We start from the raw sequence: 23,902 nt of genomic DNA, 5'->3' as shown, positions 1-23,902 counted from the left end.
ACACGTATAGTTCAATGATAAAATTGAATATAAAATGAGAATTTTAAAATGAAATATCATATAACTACAAAATGTCGTGGAAATCTTGAATCATGAAATCTGTATTTAATAGAGTCAGTATTGGATAATGTCACATTTATAAGTATTTGATTATGTTCATGGATTGAGAAAAAAAGATGAAGCTACAATATTGAATCAGAACAGGAAAATGATATTTAAATGCATTATAGATATGCAAAGTTTATTGAATAAATGAACAGGTTAAAAAAATACAAACTTCAATATTGATTGATATGTTCAAGGAAAAAAGCACAAATGTGGAAAAGTGTAAATAAATACTGCAGATTCAACATGAAAGGAAATTTAGAAATGAAGATGCTTCATTTGTTGCTCTATATAATGAATAACACAACAACATCCACTACATGTGTAATAAGGCTTTCATGAATACTTGATAACATAAAATAGTTAATTTCAACCACAGACATAAGCAGAGAATTGTGAACATAAAATATTTGTACTTGTTTATTGACTGAAAGTATTATTATAATTATTATTTACGCTGTGCAAAATTTTTGACCATTTTATTTTACAGTAAATGCAGGAAGAATAACATTGAAACTGTGAAAAATTTTTCGTAACTTTTTCTTTGGTAGAAGTCTATAAAGTTTCCATTAATCAAATAATCATTGTAGATAGATACTGAGGCATCACTAGGTAACTATATGTCACCAATAAATGTTCAAAATCAGGGAAATATTCAATCACTGCAGATCAGCCATACACCATAGCTCGTTTATAACAAATATCAGGAAATACAAAGAAAATGATATCGCGAAAAAAATTCAAAACTGATAATGTTTCAACACACATTAAGTTTTAATCATAATTAAGAATTACAATTGTTACTTTTACTTAACGGTGTACAAAAAATAATAAGCAAATTGATGCATAAAGTATTATGGTTTCTTTCTTGGTTGAGAGAAATTACTTTATGCAGCTGAGAAATGCAAAAATAGCATTGTCTCCTTCACCAATCATAATCTTTATTTATGTGTTGACCCACTTTTCATAGGTATGGATATCATATGATACATGAACATAAAAAATAAGCTATAGTTTATTGATATTTATTTTGAAGTCAATGTAGTCAGTACGAATGTCGAAATTTTCTTACACGTGAATGTAATGCAGATATTTCAACACGGTAAGTATAACTGTGTTCGATTATATCATCAAGAGTAGAATAGATACATAATCAGTTGTTATATATGAGCTATGGCATACTCCTCAAAATTGTATTCTCTAATGTCAAGATACTTTAAGATTCAAAGTCAAATTTAAGAATTATCAATTAATAAATTCATTTGTCTTCCTTTTCTGAAATGGTGCTTATGCATTTGCACCATGGTCAACTGCAAGACCCAAAAAATGCTCTCAAAGCATCGTGCATCCTGCAGTGACCATAATGCATCATTGCATACAGGAGAACACATCGGGAAAGGAAGCACAAATAATACCATTGGAAAACACTGAACTCCACTGTAGATTCCACTGGGTGCTGCAAGTGACTCCCACGAGTGGGTCACTCCTCTCGTAGTGGGAATTGCTCCTTCGATGCGTCACACTACAGGGCACTGATGCTCCATAGCAGAGACTGAGAAGGAAGCATAAAAAACAGGCGAATCGAGAAAACGGTTACCCTACATAAGTGTACTTATGCGGGTAGAAAATTTCAATCTAAGTTTACTAAATTACTGCTAAAATGAGACAGCTCAAACATTCTGCCATATTAAAAAAAAAGTACACATTCAAACAATATCTAGAATTGTCATTATGCTGCTCTCAATTTTGAAAGTAAATTTGGTAACTGTTAATTAACTGATTAAACAACTAGCATATTTTTATTACAGATTTTAAAGAAAACCAAGCATTAAGTGCATTTTTTCCCCTGCAATTACTGGGCAAGATATCAAATAGTAAAAAAAGTGCAGTGTAATTTTTAAAAAACTTAATTTTTTTTTCTGGAAGTAAAAAGAAAGGCTTGGTATATCATGCACCATTTACAATTCAATTTGATTGTCAATGATTACTTCAAATACATGCTTACTTGAGTAGTATATGTATTCATTTACCTGTTGCTCACGTGATGGGTATCGCTGGGTATTTTCTTCAAAATTTGGAGGCTCCTCTACAGTATAGTCATACATCCACTCGCAGAAGTGGTTGGCAATGTCAAATCCCCTGTAGTTGTATGAACAATACTCAAAGTCTATGAGAACCAGCTGATCCTTCTCAGGTACAGAGCCTGCTCTAAGCAGGATGTTGCCTTCTTGCATGTCATTGTGACAGAACACCACTGGAGATTTCACACTGACAAGATATTTTCTGAAAGTATAATGTTTAAAAGTTAACATAAGAATAAAACAAAGTACAAAAATGTGAACATGCAAACATATTATCGATGGGGCAGATTAATTAGTACTCTATTAGTATCAGCTGATGTAGGTATATTGGTTTATTGGTAAAAATATCGATAATGTTATCTATCCGATATACGTGGGTGACACAAAGTTTTTAAATGCGGCAACACTGATTGCAGCAATATATTGTCTCTAGGATATGTTGAAGTTAGTAGTCTGTGAAGTGTGATAATGCTGCAGAATTTATAGTTGTTAATTGTTGTGTGCCAGAAATTAGTCAATTATTGTCGTGTGTTACAGCAAAATGGATTTAACATGGGAGCACTTCAGAGCAATGATTTTTTACGATTTTCGAGCAGGTTTAACGCAGCAGCAATGTTATGAAAGGCTCCGAAATGCATTTCAGGAGGAAGCCCCATGCCGTGCGACGGTGTTTAATTGTTTTTTTAGAATTTCGACGTGGACGTCAGAAACTCTGTGATGAATTACGTGATGGTCCTCCTGTGACAGCAACTTCTCAAGAAAACGTCGACAGAGTGTGTCGCATGATAGAGGAGGATAACCGGGTGACATATGCAGTTATTAGTGCAACACTGGGTATTGGAATGAGTCAGGTTCAAACGATCCTGCATGACCGCCTTGGTGTCAGGAAGCTCTGTGCCAGATGGATCCCACACCATCTTACTCAGGAGCAAAAGCAGGTACGTGTCTCATGGTGCATGAAAATGCTGGACAAATTTAACCAAGGACAATCAAATGCAGTGTATGACATCGTAACGGGTGACGAAACTTGGGTGTACTGTTATGAACCCAAGAGCAAACGACAGTCGACGCAGTGGATCTTCCTGGATGAAGACCCACCAACAAAAGTCAGGAAGGGACAAAGTGTTGGCAAACAAATGGTTGCCACTTTCTTCAGTCGAACGGGCCATTTTGCAACAGTGCCGCTACAGGGACGTCGGACCGTTAATGCTGAATGGTACACTATGGTTTGTTTACCGGAGATCGTACGGAAAGTTCGTGAAAAACGCCCACGAAGTCGCATTATTGTGCATCAAGACAATGCGCGCAGCCATACAGCAGTACGAACAATTGAATTCTTCAAAGCCTCCAACATCGAAGAAATGACTCATCCTCCTTACAGTCCTGACCTCGCCCCTTGTGATTTCTTCCTGTTCCCTAAAATCAAGGATACATTACGAGGTTCTTCATTTCCTACTCCCGAGGAGGCAGTCACCGCCTTCGTTCAGTGCATTCAAGAGGTGCCTGCAGATGTGTAGTCCCAGTGCTTTCACACTTGGTTTGAGTGGATGAACAAGTGCATCAACTGTCATGGAGAATACTTTGAAAAGTTATAGCATTCATACTTTTGGTCTCCAGTGTTTTACTTGTGCATGTCTAAAAACTTTTAGTGTGACCTATCGCATATCTATAAATATTTTATAATTCAAGGAAATATTCTCCCGTTTTTGTTAAATTTTATGGATACAAACTTGTAAACTACATTCCCTACTTTTTTCAAAGTAAATGCATAAATATGCATCCCGCACCGTGGGCATGCGGTCTAAAGCATCATGCTTGGGGCTCCGGCTACGGGACAGACACAGGTGCATGGGGAAATTGGGGAAATTGTGGAGCTACGAATGAGTAGCGTAACCCTGTCATGGAAACCTACAACAATGACTGAGGGTTCGTCGTGCTGACCACACGTCGCCCCGTAACTGGTTGGATATCACCCACGTGAGGCTGGCAGTAAGTATGTAGGTCCTGGGCCTCATGGCCTGGTGCACCATGGGTTTAATTTTAAGGCATAATTATGCAGCTTCTTCCAACAACATACATTCGTTAAGGTCGTCAATGAATTAATCAAATTCTTCAAGGACCATCTGAAACTTTATATCAGATTGGTAGAATATTGGTTATTGGTATTGGTACATTTTACATTGGTATTGACCAAAATCCCATATCGGTCCATCCCTAGTTCATGTACAAGAGAAAAGCCAAACTGGCTTGTATAAATAATACTAAGAAATCATGTCTCAACACAACATGTGATTAAACACTGATCAAAAATTTAGAGCAACATGCTTACTAACATCCATCTGATTCAAAGTAACCGACATGTAAAAATACTAGAATACGAAATCACAATTTTTTATTTATACAACTCATACAGAATCTTAATTTGTACAAAATGTGAAAAGCAACAAATCTGCAGAAAACAAAGTGATAAATGTTAATCATTCTTTCATCTATACTCTGTCCTTGGAATCTGTGGAGCAAATCCATGTGTAACAGTAGAGAAGGGGAGAAAGTGAATGTTCTGAGCAAAGCAATGCATGCTGCTGCAAACAGATGGTAGCTGCAGTCACATTTTCCTTTCTCAAGTGTTAATTGGTTGAGCCCTCTCAAGTCACTCCTTGGGCAGACACTTCTTTTCATTCAAAGTTTTAGGGGTGTAGGACTGTGCAAGTCTTTCATGAACCTCAATGCCATCTTAACACTACGTTCTTCACAAGCCTCTGGAGGTTGCACTGATATAGTGGTTCCCATTCTTTACTCAAGGCCCATGGAACTCCGAGAGTGTTTTAGGTTTAGCATTAAGTTTGGAATCATCACTTGCCATTCATTCTATGACTTGAATTTGAGGCTAGTGATGTCATTCTGTGTGAGAAATTCAGCATACACATCATGTGTAGTAGGTACCACTTATTCTTCCAAGATGTGGTCAGGTGATCAGATGCTCAGGTATGGTGACGAGGTGTGTTCCACTGCCAATGCTAATGCCACTCTACATCACGACAGAACAGTGGCGCAACCTTGGATGGAAATTAGTTCGGGGGGGGGGGGGCAAACATTGACGGCCAAGTGTACCTGCAGGGGGGAATTACCTCCCACAACTTCAAATTTTATGCGAATAAAAATACTTTTCATAAAAATACTTTTCGTAAAATTTTGTTTGCTTCGCTCGCAATGCCTCCTTTTCTTAGTCTTATCAAGTTCAGAACCATAGCTAGGGAACGGTGGGAGTCTGACCTGGGCACCGAATGATTTAAATGAAAATAAGTTGCAAAACTGATTGATTGATTTATGCACAGAAAGGCTAATCGAGACTGGACCTACAGTTTAAAGTAGGGATCCGAACCATTGTGCCATGTGCCTCCACCGGGTATCGAACTTAGGACCCCTTGATCACAAGGCAACGATGTTACCACTATACCATCGGGAAGGCACAAAAGTTTTAAAAAGAGAGAATGCATTGGCGTCCCGTGAAATTATTTGCACCCTATTAAATCAACATTGACTTCAGCCTGCAATAAAGTTGGATCCAAAAATCTTTTTGCTCGCTTCGCTCACAATGTATCATTGTTCTCTGTAGTAATGCATTGTAAATTACCAGACGGAGAAATAAGATTTGTCTTAATTGATTTTGTTTTAAATGCATTAATACTTGTTTTGAGGAAAGGGAGCGTGAACATTTGAGAGACAGTTTATATAACTTTTGCTGTTGGTTTATTGTGAGATGGATGAATTGGTTGTGTAATGTACTTAAATAATATATGTTGTATATAATATGTATTAAATAAAGTTTGAATACGTACACAATTTAGTGTCCACGTCGCTCCATGTTGCATGTGTGTGAAACATATATCGTGCATCATAGTTATACATGTTAATGTAAAAAAGAATAATATTTGGAATGCATTTATCAAGCATTTTCTGTCTCTCAAAAATAGTTTGTGTGCTTGTTTTCTATTATTAATGTGAAATTGAATCTGTCCGCTTCCTGCACAATACCTGACAAAGAAGTGCTTATCAGGGCATCTCCACACATGTATATATATTCAGAACAAAGTCGGGTGAAATTTTGACCCATATGTGAATAACACAGTTCTTCAAGTTGTCACTTAACTTGGTAAAAAAGAACCACATGAGCTGCTGTGCATTGCAATGTCAAATGAGCACACAAACAGGTTGCGTGGTATTCAATGCCTTTCTGTGGCAATATGTTGATGGAAGGTGGAGGTGAACAGATATCAGCCTTGGTTTAAGGTTCTCTTGTCTACAACTTTTTCTGCCTACCTAGTGCCCTACCCTGTCTCTCCCTAGTCATAAAGTTTGTTGTTTTAATTTCACTTTTGTGCTCAAATGGGAACTATAGTTTAAAGTGGAATCTGAACAAGTGTGCAATGTACCTCCAGCAGGAAATGAACCACGGACCTCTTTATAAAAGATGAACGCATGAATAAAATTGACCAGAAATTATGTAAAACTTAATGCAAGACAGCACAGGTGGAAGGGCCACTCATTTCCTCATACACGTTGCAACTATTAACGTAATTTTGTATTGAAATAAATTTTCTCTGCAATTATTTGAAGATCGACATAAAGGGTAAATAGTTGACATTCCTGAATGCCTTGTGTGTGTGTGCAGCAGTTTTCATTTCAGAGTAAAAGAAAGAACAATTGATTTTTATAACACATAATTAATTACAAAATAAATTATGATAATCTCAAGTGTCAGTCCATTAAATTGAACAGGTTTGAATCTTACCTTAGCCATTCAATCTCTGCCTTGAAATTGCACTTCAACAGCCTTTGAGCAATGGCACTCTTCTCCGGCTCTACTTCAGTTAAGCATGCATCTTCCTGGACACCTTGAATCCACCTGAAATTATAATTCCATGCAAAGCTTTTACTTTGCCAGAAGTGGATCTTCTTGTATGAACACTCCTAAAGTGTAACTTGATACATTTTCAAAGACAGTCTATAAAGTACTGAACACAGAGTATATTTTACTTAAAAAGGTTCAACAAGGAACTCACTAGAGATACTGTGCTTCAAATAGCACTATGCAAGTCTGTCGCATAAGAAAAATAATAATAAAATGTCAATTGTGAAATTACTTCAGACTCAGATTCTAAGTTACATGAAAATCAAATTGCATTAACTCTATGTTAACAGAGTAATGTACCCGTACACCTGTATGAGCACATTATTATCAACATACTCATTTATTTCCATTAAATTTTTTAATTGTTTTTTGTTCTCCAATATTTCATTGAATTTAAATTATTTAAGTAGATATCATTTTCTTCTATTATTATTATTATTATTATTATTGAGCATTCAGCACGTCTCCAAGTTCCCGTCAGTTCCAGTGAAGCCAAACAAAGGTAATTTGCCTTACCCCCTTTAGAGAGCCCACAAAAGGGGATAGCTAAATTTACCCACTTCCTCTCCCAGAAACCCCTTTGTCCTCCCAACGCCTAAAAGTTTTCTATCCCTGCAACCAACTTCTCCTCCACGTCAGCCAATAGAAACTGAACCTCTTCAAATTCCAAAACCGAACAGTGAATTCTGGCAGGCTGACAGGTCAGTTCGCGTTAAAAAGATTGTGCTGGACAGTATGTGTCTAGAGTTGTGTTGAAAGGTGGTACAGAAGAGTCTGTGTTGAGAATTTGAGGTGACGAGTCTGTGTTAAAAGGGTTGTGCTGAACAGTATGTGTTAAGAAGTCAGTGTACATCAGTGCTCAGAGTATAGCATTTAACACTTGAACACTTTATGATGAACGGGATAGTTTGACTTACGAAAACAAACATACAACTTTTACATATAAAAGTATTCATGTACGTGGTCAGTGTCCAGAACTTTGGTTAGAAGGAAGTGTCTTCCCACGTCGTCCAAGGGTAGTGCGTTTGACACCCCAGTTTGCAGCAGACTGTGTCACGGGCCAGTGAGAGAAGATGATGGTCGGTCCTAGTTCCATACCGCAGTGACCGACAATCGATTTCATCAGTGGACAGTACCAGTACATCGGAGTAAGTGACCGAAATCAAAACTAAGTGGTGGACTTAACACACTCACAATAGGAAGACATATGTAGTGAATCTCAATGTAGATAGATACATAGTCACATATTACAGCAGTTCAACAATCAGAATCCCTATAATTTCACGAACCCCCCCCCCCCTCTTCCTTTTCCATCATTTCAATAGTATCTTCTATTTGTTTATGTGCACTGAGCAGGTACAGCTGAGCATCGAACCCTGGATGGCTTGGTCCCCAACCACCTATTGCTCGGCTTCAACCAAACGGGCCAGGGGGAAAAGAGCTACTAGGACCACAGTAAGTTACATGATAATTAAATAACATTATGTGTTTTAACATTTAAAAGTGTTGGAGATAACTGAAATCACACTCTAGAAAAAGGGTCACATTCAAAAATTAAAATTAATCAATATGTAGAATTCATTGGTCTATAGAAAGAAACCACCATAACAAAATATAAACTTATATGTAAAGTAATAATAAATTCACTGCAGTGGTGTACATAAAAAAAGACTACTTGTAACCATATATAAATAATTCACAACATAAATAGTGGTTGACTATGATTTAAAAATGTCACTTTGTAAGCTAAAATATTAAGTTTGATATTGAAACTGGTTTTGTAATTAAATATGAAGGGCACTACAACAGTGAAATTTGCAGAAGTGGAGAGAAATAAAATTTCGAAATTTCCATAGTTTTCTCCTCTCAAGAGTACCTGGTCTTAAACAGATTTTTAAGAATTCACTACTTTCTATGTATTGCATGCCACAAGTATACACAGGAAATAAATCTTCTATTTATTGTTACTATTTATGTGCTTCAAAATATACATACGTGTAACAATAAACCAAAGATAAGATATAACCATTTCCTGCTTTCCACAACTTATAAATTTACCTCAAAGATGTTGGTTTATAAGTCCCAGCCTAATGCAGTGTCAGCTATGTTATTTCTTATCCTGAACTCGAATTAGTACGAGTACCAGATACATACATTTCATGCATAATTAGTTTAATCAACAGACATCAAAGATAACTATAAAGGAAAATATTATGGTATGGAAAGATAAAAATATATAGGACAGCATAATATCAATGAAGTGGAAGAATTCTGCTCACTTGAAAGTATGTATAACAATGTGTGATTCAAGATGGAGACTACAAGTAGTTCTTTATCACTTACCTTGCCATCGTGTCCCACAACCATCGAGGTTCCTTACTGATTGGTACATTCATGCAGTGGATTTGTGCCATTCTTTCTGCTATCAGCTTGCTGAATTTTGAGTTGCTCAGTTCTCTTGTTTTTAAGGGACGCGCCTGAAAAAGTAGGTCCTATGATAATTACCTTCGAATGTTTATTTTACTTTATTATTTAAACACTCTTCACTCATTTTCGATTTTTTTATTTTGTTTTATTTAGTACAATCTCTTTATGATAAGAATATAGGGCATTCTGCTTTTTAGGTGAGATTAACATGTTTCAATTCCTTCATAAGTTCTCTTGAAATGTCACAATATGTAGAAATGATTATGTACTTTCTTATCATAGCAGTAAAAATTATTTCACATTCAGAAAAGCACAATTAAAATGTGTTGTACATGCCAATCAGGACAAGGAAAATCAATATTAAAAAGGGGATAATTCTCTGAATGTTAGTCACAATGGTTCGACATTATCCATCGTCTATAATCTGTCTCTGAAATCTGTGGAGAAAGGCTGTGCATAACAGAAGAGAATGGGGGAAAGTGAGTTGGCAGAGCTAAGCAGTGCATGCTGCTGCAAACAGCTGGTAGCTGCACTTACTTCCCCTCTCTCGAGTCACTACTTGTACAGACTTTGTTTTCGTTCACTTGCTCCAGAGATTCCTGGGACAGAGTGTTGTGCTTTAAACTATACTTATTCTAACACTACATTTCGAGAGAGCCCCTCTTCTCTTATCTTCAAGTGAACAGTTTCTTCAATTGGACATTATCCATTGTCTAGTGCTTCTACTACTTACACTTATTCTATCACAACATTTTAAGGGAGCGCCCCTTCACTTATCTTCAGGTTTAAAAATAAGCTTCTTGCCAGTTGTGGGGATCAAACCTACAACAGGCCAGTGATTTTACTACAAATCTGGGTCTCTGGCAATGCCTGGTTTAACCAGCGCAGACTTAGTGGAACAGTGGCACCATATGTTCGACACCCAGGTTCAAGTCCAAGTCAAACCTGTAGTTTTCTGAAAAAATTCTGCATGGTACACCTCATATGTGTGCCAAAGGTGTGGTATGTGATGATAACTAAGATTTCCTCAGTGTGCCCACATAATAATGACAACATTCCTGGTAGTGCTATACTTTTGCTTATTCTAATACTACATTAGACTCTTTTCAACTGGAAATGACAGAGGATGTATTCTCTCGAAACACAGTTTTAGAATGAGTAAAATAAAAAGCACTAGACAATGCATTGCATGCTAATAAAGAACCATTGTAACACAAAAGTGTTACTAGCATTCAGACAAATATTAAAAACATCATTCAACCATTTATTTTACTAGTACAAAAAATTATATTTCTATTACAATGTGCAAGTGCTACATTCAACTCACAGGAATGTATTCCTCAATTCTTCCACCAGGAAAAATCCCATGCAGTCTTGGTCCCAGCCGCCTTTCTGACAGCAAGGTGAAGATGACAGACTCTGTGATCAGTCCTTCGAATGCCCTCTCCCCATGAATCTGGCCATATAGCCTCAGAAGAACCTGGTGGGGCTCAGAGTTCTTTGGGGGGTGGGAAGCTGGCAATGTGCACAGAAACAGCCAATTGCTCAATCCTCCACTGAAAAGATAAGAAAAGAATTATAAGTTTCATTCAAGGTATCTGCATCGTTTTGGCAGGGTCATATCTTCTTACTACATATACAACAAACATACTTCATGTGTGTAAAAAAATCTGCTGCTTATTCACTTATCTGGTCAGTGGCAACAAGGACTGTAGTACATTTCTGCATTGCTTGTTGCCATGGGTGTAACTTGGGGCCTAATTTTGGGGTGACAGGATCGAAATTTGGGCTTAACTTTGGGGGGACAAACTTGAAAAGTTTTCGTTCTCATAAAAATAGCATCCAGGTTTATTTGCTACATAACTGTTACATCTGCGAAATCACAAATATTACTCATTATTAGGCTATTTTGCTTCTCAGGCCACTGGAGGTTAACAAAAGTACTTGTAAATTTTAATAAACTTTAAAAATTTTTGGTCGCCATGTTTCCCTGAAGGAATCATACATTTACCTTCCAATTTAGAATGATTGACTGATTTGGTTTATTTAACTTAGCTTCTCTGTCACTTTTGGTTCATCTCGAAGATGAGGATGTGTGATGAACTGATGAAATTGTGGGAAGGAACACTCACAAAAATCGCACATGCCCAGGTCGAGTTTCGAACCCGGGATCCCTGGCATCCTAGTGGACTGTGATAATCAGTCCGCCACTGACGTCGGCTCCAATTGTTCAATCCGTTCACCGTCTATCAACAATTTAAAACTATTTCCATCCAATAAAGTACATTCATATTCCTTAATTAACTTATGAGATAATTTGGAATGTGTTTGGATATTGTATGAGACAGAGAAAAATAAACATTGTGTAAATTATTGTCAATGTACTAAATACACGAGTGAGTAAGTTGAGTGAGTAAGTTGCGTTGAGAGGGAGAACTTGTCTCCGCCAATCTCCGCCTTAATCAACCCATGTGAAGATTGAGTTATTGTAAAACAACTGGGTACACAACTTTGTGCTTATACTTCATTTACAAATACTGTTAGATCCTTTTATAATGTAAATTATCTTGATTATTCCACTTGGAGTAGGCTAACACTGCTTGTTCACCATCGCAATGACTCAAGCATGTGTCATTCACTTGTTTCACTTCTTGCATTACGAACTTTGATCAAGTGCATGACGATAAAAACACGAGAAAATGACGTTGATCGAAAGCAGCGTTTTCCACATCTAGTCTCCGGGAAAATTATCTGGAAAGGAGGTCATTTATAATAACTGTTGTCGATTACACGGAAATAAGACGTATGAGACCTTTGTTTCATATGCACACTTTAACAGTAATCCCCGTGTGAAAAAGAAAAAAAAATCAATCATTTCTTCAGGAACTTATTTACTATCTGCGCAACATTCCTGTCTTAGGAAAAACCTGTTTTTTGGTTCCAGTTGCACTCGACATGCAATCACTTTGATTCGCCGTTGGCGCCAATTTCTCCTCTAATTGTAGCCTCGCTGCAACCACGAAATTACAGTGGCTGCTTCATAAATCTAGAAAATTATAGGTTTCATTCCAGCCTTATTTTTTGACAGGATTATATGTGTTTAAAAGAAACCTGCTTGCAGTACAACCTGGCCGTACCAACATGGTCGTATGCAGTGACGTGCGGTGACGTCGACACTTGGGGTAGCAGTCAGTGGCGTTCTCAAGGGGTGGGGTGGTTGGTGTGAGTCACACCCCTCCTCCCTTTAGGGCCAGTATTCCTTCAAAAAAGAAGAATGTCAATAACAGGAAAATATTGCAAAATTATGAATGAGTACTAGAAAAAAGTACACGTAACCCCCAACCACATTCGAAAATAAAAAACTATTTGATTTGACTCTATGCCAGAGATCCTGGGTTCGAATCTCGGATTGGCCATTTGTGTTCTTTGTGTGTGTTCCTTCATCTATTTTGTTGTACCAAAGGTGGCGGAAAAGCGAAGTAAAATAAACCAATTTGAGCAATCAATCAATGATTTGATTTCATTTTTGTTACTTAGCGTCGCTTTTTTGTCACATTTGGTTAATTGTGAAGATGATACGATGAAACTGATTAAGGGACGAGCACAGGGAACACCCATGCCAGGGTCGGGGTTCGAACCCGGAACACCTGGTGTCTTAGCGCGCTGTGATAACCACTCCCCCGCGCTTGGTTGATTTGGTGACAGGAAACAAAACACAACACACTTTTTTGTAGTTTCTTCAATGATATTCATTTGACTTTTTGAGTTCTGAGATACATTTTTCATTCCAAATTATTTCATTATTCACTGCAACACATAGGACAAGAATGCGCACTCATCACGGGTTCGAATCCTGGCCTGGATTGTTCATATGAGGTCCCTTCACCAATTTCATCATATCATCACTCAATCCTCATTTTCGCGATAACCAAATGTGGCAGAAAAGCGAAGTAAAATAAACCAAACCAACAACAATATGAACACGCGTTCTCTTGCCCAAATAAATACAGCCGTATTTATGACTGTTACAGGCCAATATATTAGTATATTTAAATAAAACACTACTAAAACGAGAGTCAGAGAGAGCCTGAGCACATATTTGTAATTTAATCATTATATATTCCATATTTGAAAAAGAAAAAAAAGAAAGAAAGCATAACATTTTTGTCTGCACATAACACGTTCCCATTTTATAAATAATAAAACTACATCCCATATTATACATACACACATATTGTACAACGTGTAAAAGGTTGTGTAAATACAGAGAGCATAAGTACTGCAGAAAATTTTACCCTGTGTTCTTTAGAGGATTTACAAAAAAATTATGAGAAACCAATCCCCTATCTGTCCTATAGGAGATAGACTGGGGGACCTGAAAGCCTGGGCTTTCAACCATTGCAGCGGGGAGCGTGGGGGCAAGGGAACTAGAGGTAGAAATCTGTCTTTTCCTTGGGCCGGCCGTTTCTACCTGGAAACTGGCCTGGCTGAAGAAGAGCGAGCTAGGGTATCCAGCCTGCTTTGCCCGCGGAGAACACCGATGGACGAGAAGCGCGTGGAAAAGAAAGTGTTGCGTACGAGCTGTGGTGGCTTTAACAAGACAATAAATATTGTGATTTGAATATAATTCGAGATGTGAGATTGATTGATCTATCTCTGCTAGACTAGCTACTCCTCAGTGCACGTCACTGGTCGTATGTGAGGGGAGGGTTTAACGGATCCAAGCCCTCTTGTTGTTTTCGTACACATTTTGCATTACATGGATTAGGGCATCAACATTTGATCAAATCAACATGTTATTTGAAATAATTTTCAACATATGGTGTACAGACATAATGGATGGTCTTTTATGTTAAGGATAAATTGTATCAATTTATTTCAATACGAAAATGAAGACATATTTCAATAGATAATTTGAAAATAAAAATGTAAGTGCATCTACATAATAGAAAATGATATTGTAACTGCTTATATAATTGGTGCACATTGACAGATGTTTAGAAAGTAACGTTTAGTTAATTGGAAACTGTTTAAAAACAAAAATAACGTAATTATTAACCGGTTATGATGAATGAATGAATTAATTAATTAAAATTTTGGGGCACTTCAGGCCATTTTGCACCCTTCAATACAGGGTTAGCCTAAAAGAAACAGACAGTTTAAACGTTTTATATATTGAAATTTGTTTGTTACATCAGAAAGCATTTAGTACTGTTGTATAGAGAAAGTCTTCAAGTTTACGACCTCCGCTTTTATGTCTTCGTGACGTCACCATCACGTGAGCACCCTTGACGTAAGTCGAGCAGTATGGCCGCTAGCCAGGTGGATAAGACTTTCTGCGTGATTGAAGATTGAACTTGCAAAAACAATTCTGTTATTATCGTGCAGCGTCGTTTTAGAACACGGTATGGTAAACAACCACCCACAAGACAGTCAATCTACGATTGGAGCAAATCTAAGGAAACTGGTTGTCTGTGAAAGGGGAAAAGTCCTGGGAGAGGAGAACTGGACTATCACATTGGTATCTGTGTTACAAAAGGGTCAACATAGAACACTTGTAACTTACCGATGTAAACTTCAGGACGTACTCTTCAAACCATGTAAGTATTTCAGCCCTATTATAAAAACTCTTGTTTCTGTAAAACTTTGAAAGTGTCTATTTATTTTAGGCTAACCCTGTATATTCGGGGAAATATCCCCTTACCTAAAATTCTGACTTAAAAAAATTAAAATAAGTGGTGCAAAAATCCGCTTCAAAAAAAATTAAAAGTGCAAGGTGTAAAAAGATCTACACAAGACAAACACAACACATTAAAAAGTTAGAATGTACTAAAAGCTTCCTCACAGACGGTGGAAGAGACCAGCTCTTCGCAAAAATGTAAAAACATTTGATTAAACACTTTTGTCATCGACCAACAGGGATATGACCTACAGCTGGGAAGATTAAAAGTCTGAAGAAAGCAAAATCAGCACATTCAACAAGAATGTGCCGAACACTTGAAACAGCATTACAAACACGACACATCGGAGAGTCCAGCCCTTGCAGGAAGTGACCATGTGTTAGACGGCTGTGTCCAATACGCAGTCTGGTAAGAAGAACTTCTCGACGAGAGGGACGGGACGAGGAACGCCATGCACCTATCGTGGGCTACCATTACTGAATAACATCCATAATCAATAACACTGAACAACTTTTTTAAAAAACCGAAGCCGATTATATATTTTAGATTTATAATCCTGAGCCCGAGCAAGGTTTATGACGAATGTTATAATGAAATAATATGTAATGCAACACGGTTTGAATACAGAACAGAATAGTACAGTCCGAATTGGATGAAATTTACAATCGATATTGTATTTATTATCGATATAGCAACTTTGCAAGTTTCCCGGAGTTACTTAAACATGATCACTCGGGGAATGATGATTCAGCACAAACATAGTTCAACAGCTGGCAATTTGAATCTGAGGATCTAAACAAGCATCTGATAACGCAAAGTTAATTAAACATTATTATGCATCATTTAAGCAGGCTAAGCCTTTTGAATTGATTAATCTCTCGGCAAATGAAGGAACTCTCCGAGATTTTCCATATCTGCCAGAGAACGTGATTATCTGTATGTCTGCTGAATACTTTACGCATCAACAGTTCCGTATTTCAAACACACATAAAATATATAACAAGTTGATTCCACGATAACTACGTCAGTTTTTAACTATATACACAATACGGTGTTCCATTTTAGAAATGCATGTCATTGCATTATCTAATCGCACGTAACCAGGAGTAGTATGTCACGTTAATATAAACAAACTTGCAATGATCGCTGACAAATGGGATTCCTCAAGTTCTCACTCTTGTCTAAGAAGTAGAATGAGGAAGCTTATCAAGACATTTCAAAATTCTATGTCCAATGTGCGGAAATATTTTCTTCTTAGCAACATTAACTTCTTGACTATAAGGAGAGTGAGAAGAAAAAAATTAAGTAGCTATCTAGTATCGGTGCAAGACTTTCATAAACTTAAAAAAAAAAAAAACAATAATTCTCTAAATGTTGGCAACAAGGGTTCTACATTAGCATGCAACGTTAATTGGCCATATCCATTGTCTAGTGCATCTAACAACAAGTATAGCTTAAAGCACTAGACAATGGACAATGTTCAATGGTAATTGAATGCATGCTAATATATATATATATATATATATATATATATATATATATATATAATCCATATTCCGATGGGACCAGATCCGATGTGAAATCGCTTCTGTACGCTATAAAATACTGAGACTCCCCGATGATGTGTAGGCATAGTCCAGATTGGCCTATCTGTGATCAAAGTTGTTTCAGATGCACTGGATTTTTGGTAAACGTTATTTGAATAAACGAATTTTTAGTAATGCAATAATAAAAACTTGCCGGACCCTGTGGCCGAGTGGTTAGCACATCGCGCTGTGACGCCAAGGGTCCCAGGTTCGAATCCCGCTCGGGCTTGGTTGTTTGTGAATGTCCATTCATCAATTTCATCACTCATCACCTATATCTGCGGATAAAATTCTGGACTGCTATATATTGGGGGCCCTCCTTGATTGCGCAGTAGTAGCGTCGCCGCCTTGTAATCAAGGGTTCCCGGGTTCGATACCTGGTGGAGGCACATAGTAGTTCGGATCCCACTTTAAACTGTAAGTCCAGTCCCGATTAGCCTTACTGTGCATAAAGTGGACTTAAAACACCAAGTCAAATGCTATCTATTGGACACAAAGTCGAAGCCTGGCCCATATAACGTTAGTTATTATACCCCATCGGTGAGATCCAGTAGTGAAAAGAGTAAATTTACGTTGATGGAGACAGACCGGAAAAGCGGAAGTATCCTAGAAGAGCAAATCTTCTCGATGTCTGTGACAGTTTTGCCCGAGGTAGTGAAATCTCAGGCTTATTTTTCAATTATTTTTTTTATTGTTAATATAAACACTGCATAACTACTTCCCCTGCCCAAGAAGTTTGCTTACATGAAAGCTCATGGCAAATTATTCTTTAATAGAAAGAGTACTTGCATATCCAGATGATACACCAGCCTTTGTGAAAAATGTCGTAAGGGAGATTTCGCACCGAAGCGACTAACTTGTCGCTTCTGGCTCGAGGATCAATAAATCGAACACAGGCTTGTGCAGCGCGTCATGGTTTATGGCGCTAGGTTCTGAAATATTGCGATTGATTGGTTCATTCCCAAGTGACGTGTATCGCTTATTTCAAAATTTACGGGGACTTTTTCGAGAATTTTAAAGTCACCAACTTGCGAGTCCTAGTGTAAAATTTGAAATCGAGATGGGGCAATTGCCCTTGTTTGCCCCTTCCCTGCGGACGTTCCCTGAATGTTACTTCTGGGATTTGTGAAAGCTCCTCGACACTGTACTTTCTCGAATTTCGTCATCCTTCTCAGTTATGAATTTTCATCGAAGTAAGAGATTGATGTCTTGTGCATGCTTATTCCTTAATTGGTGTGCTTTATTCTTTCTTGCACACACATCCGTGTGCGCGCGTGTGTGTATACAATGTACATACAACATATGTATCAACACATTGACTTGACGCAAGTCCTTGCACTTGGAGCTATCTTCCACGGGAGCCAGATGTGAAGACATGTGTACAGAATATAAGTTGCATTATCTGGTGTTATGTAAACACGATCTGTTTTCCGCCACACGAGTCTGTCAACTTTTTTATCCCGCGTATCAAGAGATATCAGTGCACAAAACATGAACTTGGTACGGTGACAGTGCTCTGATCACTGACGTCCTTGTATGATTGGTAGTGTCTTAAAACACTTTTAGCTCAGGATTTTGCTTTTTATGAACGCCGAGAGCACGAAGATATACGACCAACTGCTAAAACATATAGAGCCTCACACACCAAACGAAATTTCTGGGTTAATCACTGCTAATTGACAAATATTAACAGTGCTCGGTTTTGAAAAAGTTTCTTACTTTTGTGATATAAAAAGTATATATAATTTCGTGAAAAAGAAAGATCGAAAATATCGAATAATTTCAACAGCACTAGTTCGTACGAAATAAAAACAGATGTATATACAGCGTGGTCCGTTTACAAAGAAAAATATAAAAATTTCGAAAAATATACATAGTACGAAGAAAATTTTCTAGATGAAAAATATAATGATGGCGCTATCGGTTAAGACATTAGAGGCGTTAGTGTTGGCGAAACCTATACCAACTTCAATTTTCATACGGGAACTCTCTTTTCTATTGCAGAATCAAATTATTTGCAAAAAAATAAGGAACTTTTAGTAGCAACATTTTAGAAAAAGTGAATTACCAGTAGTTGTAAGCAATTGAAGATAGCAGCTGTTACAATGCTCTGCACCGGACGTCAAACATCGCGGCAAATGACGTTGAATAAACAAAACGAAAAGTAACGTGACTTGTAATTAGCGTTCTATAGCTGCTAAATGAATCGTTAATGAAAATAAGAAGCAACTTTCTTATTTTGAAGTTAATAAATTACGAATACCGCGACAAACAAATAGGTTCTCAATTTTGGTGATTTTTTAAATAAAATTTGGTTTGTATTATCCAAACGAATGTAATTTTGTTTATCAAGTCATACTGCATTAACGCTTAATGCAAACGCATATTTTAAAATTGTGCTATTGCCAACTATTTCTTGCAGCTGTCATCATCTGTAATCGTGGAGTCACTTCATGTTAATGTTATGCCACATGTTGCCTGGTGGCGCTGTCGTTAGATTTACAATTGTCTCGAGATAGCAACCTGAAAGCATGATATCACGGACCAATCCCAGATCGCTGGTACAGTTGATCTCTTCAATCGCTTATAACGTTTGATAAATGCACACTCTAAAAAATGATCCGGTTATTTTTTTATGTAATAATTTTTGTGTAGAATTTGATTCTACAATAAAAAAAATGGGTTTCCGCTTTGAAAAAATTAAGTTGGTATTGGTTTCACCCATAGGTGTAACTTGGGGGTCGGCGGGGGGGGGGGGGGCGGAATCGACAAATTTTCCATCCCATAAAAATTGAATCAGAATTATTTGCTAAATAGCTGTAACACTTGTGAAATAACAAATATTACTATTTTTTTTTACTTTGGTAACTGTTAATAAAACATTAAAATGCTGACCAAGGCAAACTTTATTGTATAAAAAATATACACTAAAAACGTGACACGTTCTAACGACTAACTAACTTAGAACGTACGCGTCGTATTATTATACTATTAATATTAACTTAATAATACTCAGCGGTGAACGATGAGACTCGGTGAAGTACACAGACTCCTCTCAGGTACAGGGGTAGTGTTAGGCAAAGACAATATTCACTGCACAGAGAAATAAAATCACATTATTGCAGTATATATAAACTGAAAGGTTTTATTCTTTATTCATTGCAATTATAATGCAAATATACTTGAGATGAAAGCGAGGATTTCGCTTTGTCGATGAATTGACTCAACTAAAACGCATAAACTCAATGCGTGGCTATCGGCAAGCCTATGATTGCATAGACCTAGCTTGCGCCCCGAACTACCACACCAAGAGATATGCAATGATAACTGAGCCAATATTTGCTCTTTAGCCTTTTTTTTTTTCAAATTAATCTTTAGGCTAGCTTTATTATTTAACGTAGAATAGTTGCAGTATTGTGCATATCATCAATGCATGGCTATCGGCGTACCTATGTTCACATAGGCCTAGCTTGCGCCCCGAACTACCATACCAGGATGTATGCACAATACCGAGGAGTTCTTTTTAAGTTAAAAAGCTTCGACGATCCGTGGCGAAAGTGTGATGATTCTTACGCGATATCCTCGCTTTTATACTCTTTTCGAGAACACAGATTAAAGTACAGATGAATCACTCACTATCTACAAAAGGATACTATCAACAAGACTGACATCTATACATCTTTAGAAATACAAATTCGTATAGAGCACTCTTGCAAACAAAGATACATTAAGTTACTCATAACAGAGCATAAAATACAATAAACATTAAACAAAAGATATATATTACAAACAAGGTGCATTATTACATTTAATAACAAAGAAATTACGCTTTCTTTTACAAAAATAAATACATTAGTGACATATCTTTTAATGATGACGTCACATAACAATGTGGATCATATCATCTGCCCCTTCCTTTCGGAAACTAAGTTTCAGGAAGGAAGTTATCTACCTGGAGGAAACTTAGTTTTAAATTACAAATTCTTTCTTTTTATCCTCCGAAAAACGCATCAGTTTTACGTTATCCAAGTTAACCTTACCATATAATTCTTTAGTCCTTGGAATTAGCAATGTCACAACATTATTTTCCACTTTGTCCACTAGATAAGGTCCTATCCACAACATAAATAACTTTTGAATGGTCCTATCTAATGAGGAACTTAAGGAATGGTTTTTAACCATCACGAAGTCTCCAACTGTCACTGTCTTGGCGTTTCCCTTCTGTTTTAAATCCTTCGACAGCTTCTTCTTCTCCCTGACTTGGGCTAAGAATAATTTGGACTTCCAATCCGGTTGGGCTTCTTCCCGTTCGGGCCAATTGAAATGAGTTAGGATCTCTCTGGGTATAGGATGATTGAAGAATAGTTCAGCAGGTGAATATCCAGTTGTTTCAGAAATAGAATAATTAATTAACCAAACAACTTTTGATATGTATCGAGACCAAGTCTGATGTTCTCGATAACAAAATAAACGAAGTAATCTGACTATCTCTTGATTTGCTCGTTCTACCATGTTCCCCTTTGGATTGTAAGCTGTTGTGCAAACATGATGGATACCACGGTTTTTGGTAAATTCCTTCCACTGCTTCGAGGTAAACTGAGCTCCTCTGTCGCTTAGGGTAAATGTAACGTTTGGATAGTGAGCAAAATATCCTCTCTGAAGCGTGTTTATAATTTCCGTGGTGCTGGCAGTCCGTAAAGCATATGCGGAGACAAAACGTGTACCCACATCAATAAGGCTCAAGATGTACTGGTATCCATTAGAACGAGGAAGCTTCCCAATCAAGTCCAGAGAAAGCATCTCATGAGGTTGCTTGGGACTGATATGAAGGGTCTCCTTGAGTATCCCTAATTTGTCTGGTTTACTCTGGGCACAAATTTCACAATCTCGGATGTACTGTATCACGTCATCCTTCATGCCTTTCCAGAAGTATCGTACTGCAAGTCGCTTCAATGTCTTGGATACTCCAAAATGTTCAGCTTCATCATGAATTACTTTCAAGAGAGGCTGCTTCATTACCACCGGAACACACAGTTTCCAAAGGGACTGATTGTCTGATCCTCTCTTAAATAAAATTCCTTCTTGAATGCGATAGGAACGATGCAATCTGAGGTTAGGTTCCTGAGAATTTAGAGATTGGAGTAAATTTTTGCAGAATTCATCTTCAGATTGTGCCTCTCTCCACTTGTCGACGTCATCTATTTCTCCTCTTTCGGCCCACAGGTAGTTTATTCTGAATGTCTGCTGGCTATGTTCAGGTTGAATCTGGGGTATATCATCAGCAGGATACCGAGATAAAATATCTGCCAGATCGTTTTGGCGACCAGAGACGTATACTATTTTATACTGGTACTGTTGGAGTTTTAGAGACCAGCGAGTCAAACGACTGTTCCAGTTACGGGCGTCTTGTAACCATACCAACCCTTTATGATCACTGTAGATAGTGAAGGGTCTACCTTTCAAATAAACAGCATACTTCTCAACTCCAAAGATTATGGCCAAACATTCTAACTCATGGATGGAGTAATGGCGTTCGTTCTCCTTCAGTTTTCGGCTTGCATACTGAATGACCTTTCTCTCTTCACCATCCATTTGGAAAAGAATACTACTCAATCCTTTCCCAGAAGCATCGCATTGGATACAGAATTCCTGTTCAAAATCAGGCTGTGCTAATTCAGCATCTCTTACAAGTTCATTCTTCAATAGCTGGAAACTTTGTTCTTCCTCGTCTCCCCAAATCCAACGTTGATTTTTACCTAACAGCTTGGTGAGCGGTTCAGATTTTGCTGCAAAATTTTCAATGAACTTCCGCCTCCAGTTGGCGAGGCCAAGAAATTTCCGAACATCCTTTCTAGTTTTAGGTTTAGGAAATAACTTAATGGCGGAATTTTTGTCTGGTTGGATTTTGATAGCATCTCCAGAAACAATGTGACCCAAGTAGGTAATTTCCTTTTTGACAAATTCACATTTTCGTAGCTTTACAGTCATCCCCACTTCTTGGAGTCGCTGCAACACTTCGTCCAGATGTTCGAGATGCTTGGAGAGTTCTTTGTCGAAAATCAGCAAGTCATCCATATATTGAGTTAGATACTCTTCGGTTTCAGGACCAAATACAGCATGCATGGCCGCTATGAAAATTGACACAGCACTAGAGATACCAAAAGGCATTCGAGCAAACATCCACTGACGTCCTTTATAGGAGAAGGCAATACATGGTTGGCAGTCAGTTTTTACAGGGATCTGTAAATATCCAGAAGCCAGATCCAGATTTGTAAAATAATTTTTACTTTAAATTTTTGTAAGGCATCCGAAATGGGCTCAACTGAGTTCCGTGGTACACGTACAATTTTATTTAAATTTCTGAAGTCAATGCATGGGCGTACTGTACCATCAGGCTTGTCGACTACAATTAAAGGGTTCAAGTAAGGGGAATTACAAGGTATTATAACACCCCCATTGTCTCCACTTTTCTAATTCTTCCTCCAGGAGTTTCCTTTTTGCTATAGGTATGGGATATGGAGATCGATACACAGGCTCTGTGGTGGTGAGTTCAATCTCACACTGGAAGTTTTTAATAGTACCTGGTCTCTCGGAAAATACATCTCTATGCTTCAACAAGACTTCTTTCAATTGGCTTCTACCCCTTTCGCACAAAATCTCATTCACATTGACCTTCTGAAGAATGTCGTCAGGACTAGCAGTCCACTGATCGACATGGATATCTTCACGGACTTTTCTTACAGACGTCCCTGTCGAAGATCCATTATTCACGAGGTCCTGCTCTACCGGAACTCCGTCTACGGTGAGGGATAACTTCTCGCGCTGTAGGTCAATTCCTGCTTCATATTTCCTGAGGAATGGGTAGCCCGAAATAAAGTCAGCTTCGAGACCTTTCAAGACAAACATGTCCTCCAATAAATTTCTTTCAGCAATCTCCAGATATACTTGTCTACATCCCACAACTCTAGTTTTGTTTCTCCCAGTGAAATCAGTCAGTCTAACATCTGGACATGTTTGTAACTGCAATGACGGCAGCTTCTCTTTAATCTTCTTCCAAATGGCGTAGCTCATGAGATTACATTCGCTGCCAGTGTCCAGAACACAAATAAA

At 37.6% G+C, this 23,902-nt stretch overlaps 1 protein-coding gene across 4 annotated transcripts in view; it reads right to left on the bottom strand.

The window, feature by feature from the left end:
• LOC145986628 (choline/ethanolamine kinase-like) overlaps nt 1–23,902 on the bottom strand; it is a 139,898-nt gene that overhangs the window by 28,221 nt on the left and 87,775 nt on the right. For all 4 annotated transcript variants that reach the window (XM_083120868.1, XM_083120867.1, XM_083120870.1 and 1 more), the window contains exons 3-6: nt 10,853–11,081; nt 9,442–9,575; nt 6,979–7,092; nt 2,136–2,388 (exon numbers count right to left, since the gene is read on the bottom strand). In XM_083120868.1, coding sequence (XP_082976994.1) covers nt 2,136–2,388; nt 6,979–7,092; nt 9,442–9,575; nt 10,853–11,081 — 730 coding nt within the window. The remainder of the gene's footprint in view (nt 1–2,135; nt 2,389–6,978; nt 7,093–9,441; nt 9,576–10,852; nt 11,082–23,902) is intronic.

Source organism: Lepisma saccharinum, chromosome 4 (assembly GCF_977018435.1).
Source record: "Lepisma saccharinum chromosome 4, izLepSacc3.1, whole genome shotgun sequence".
In the NCBI taxonomy this organism is placed as follows: domain Eukaryota; kingdom Metazoa; phylum Arthropoda; class Insecta; order Zygentoma; family Lepismatidae; genus Lepisma; species Lepisma saccharinum.
Note: the sequence above shows the minus strand (reverse complement) of the source record. Positions and strands in the feature narration are given on the sequence as shown.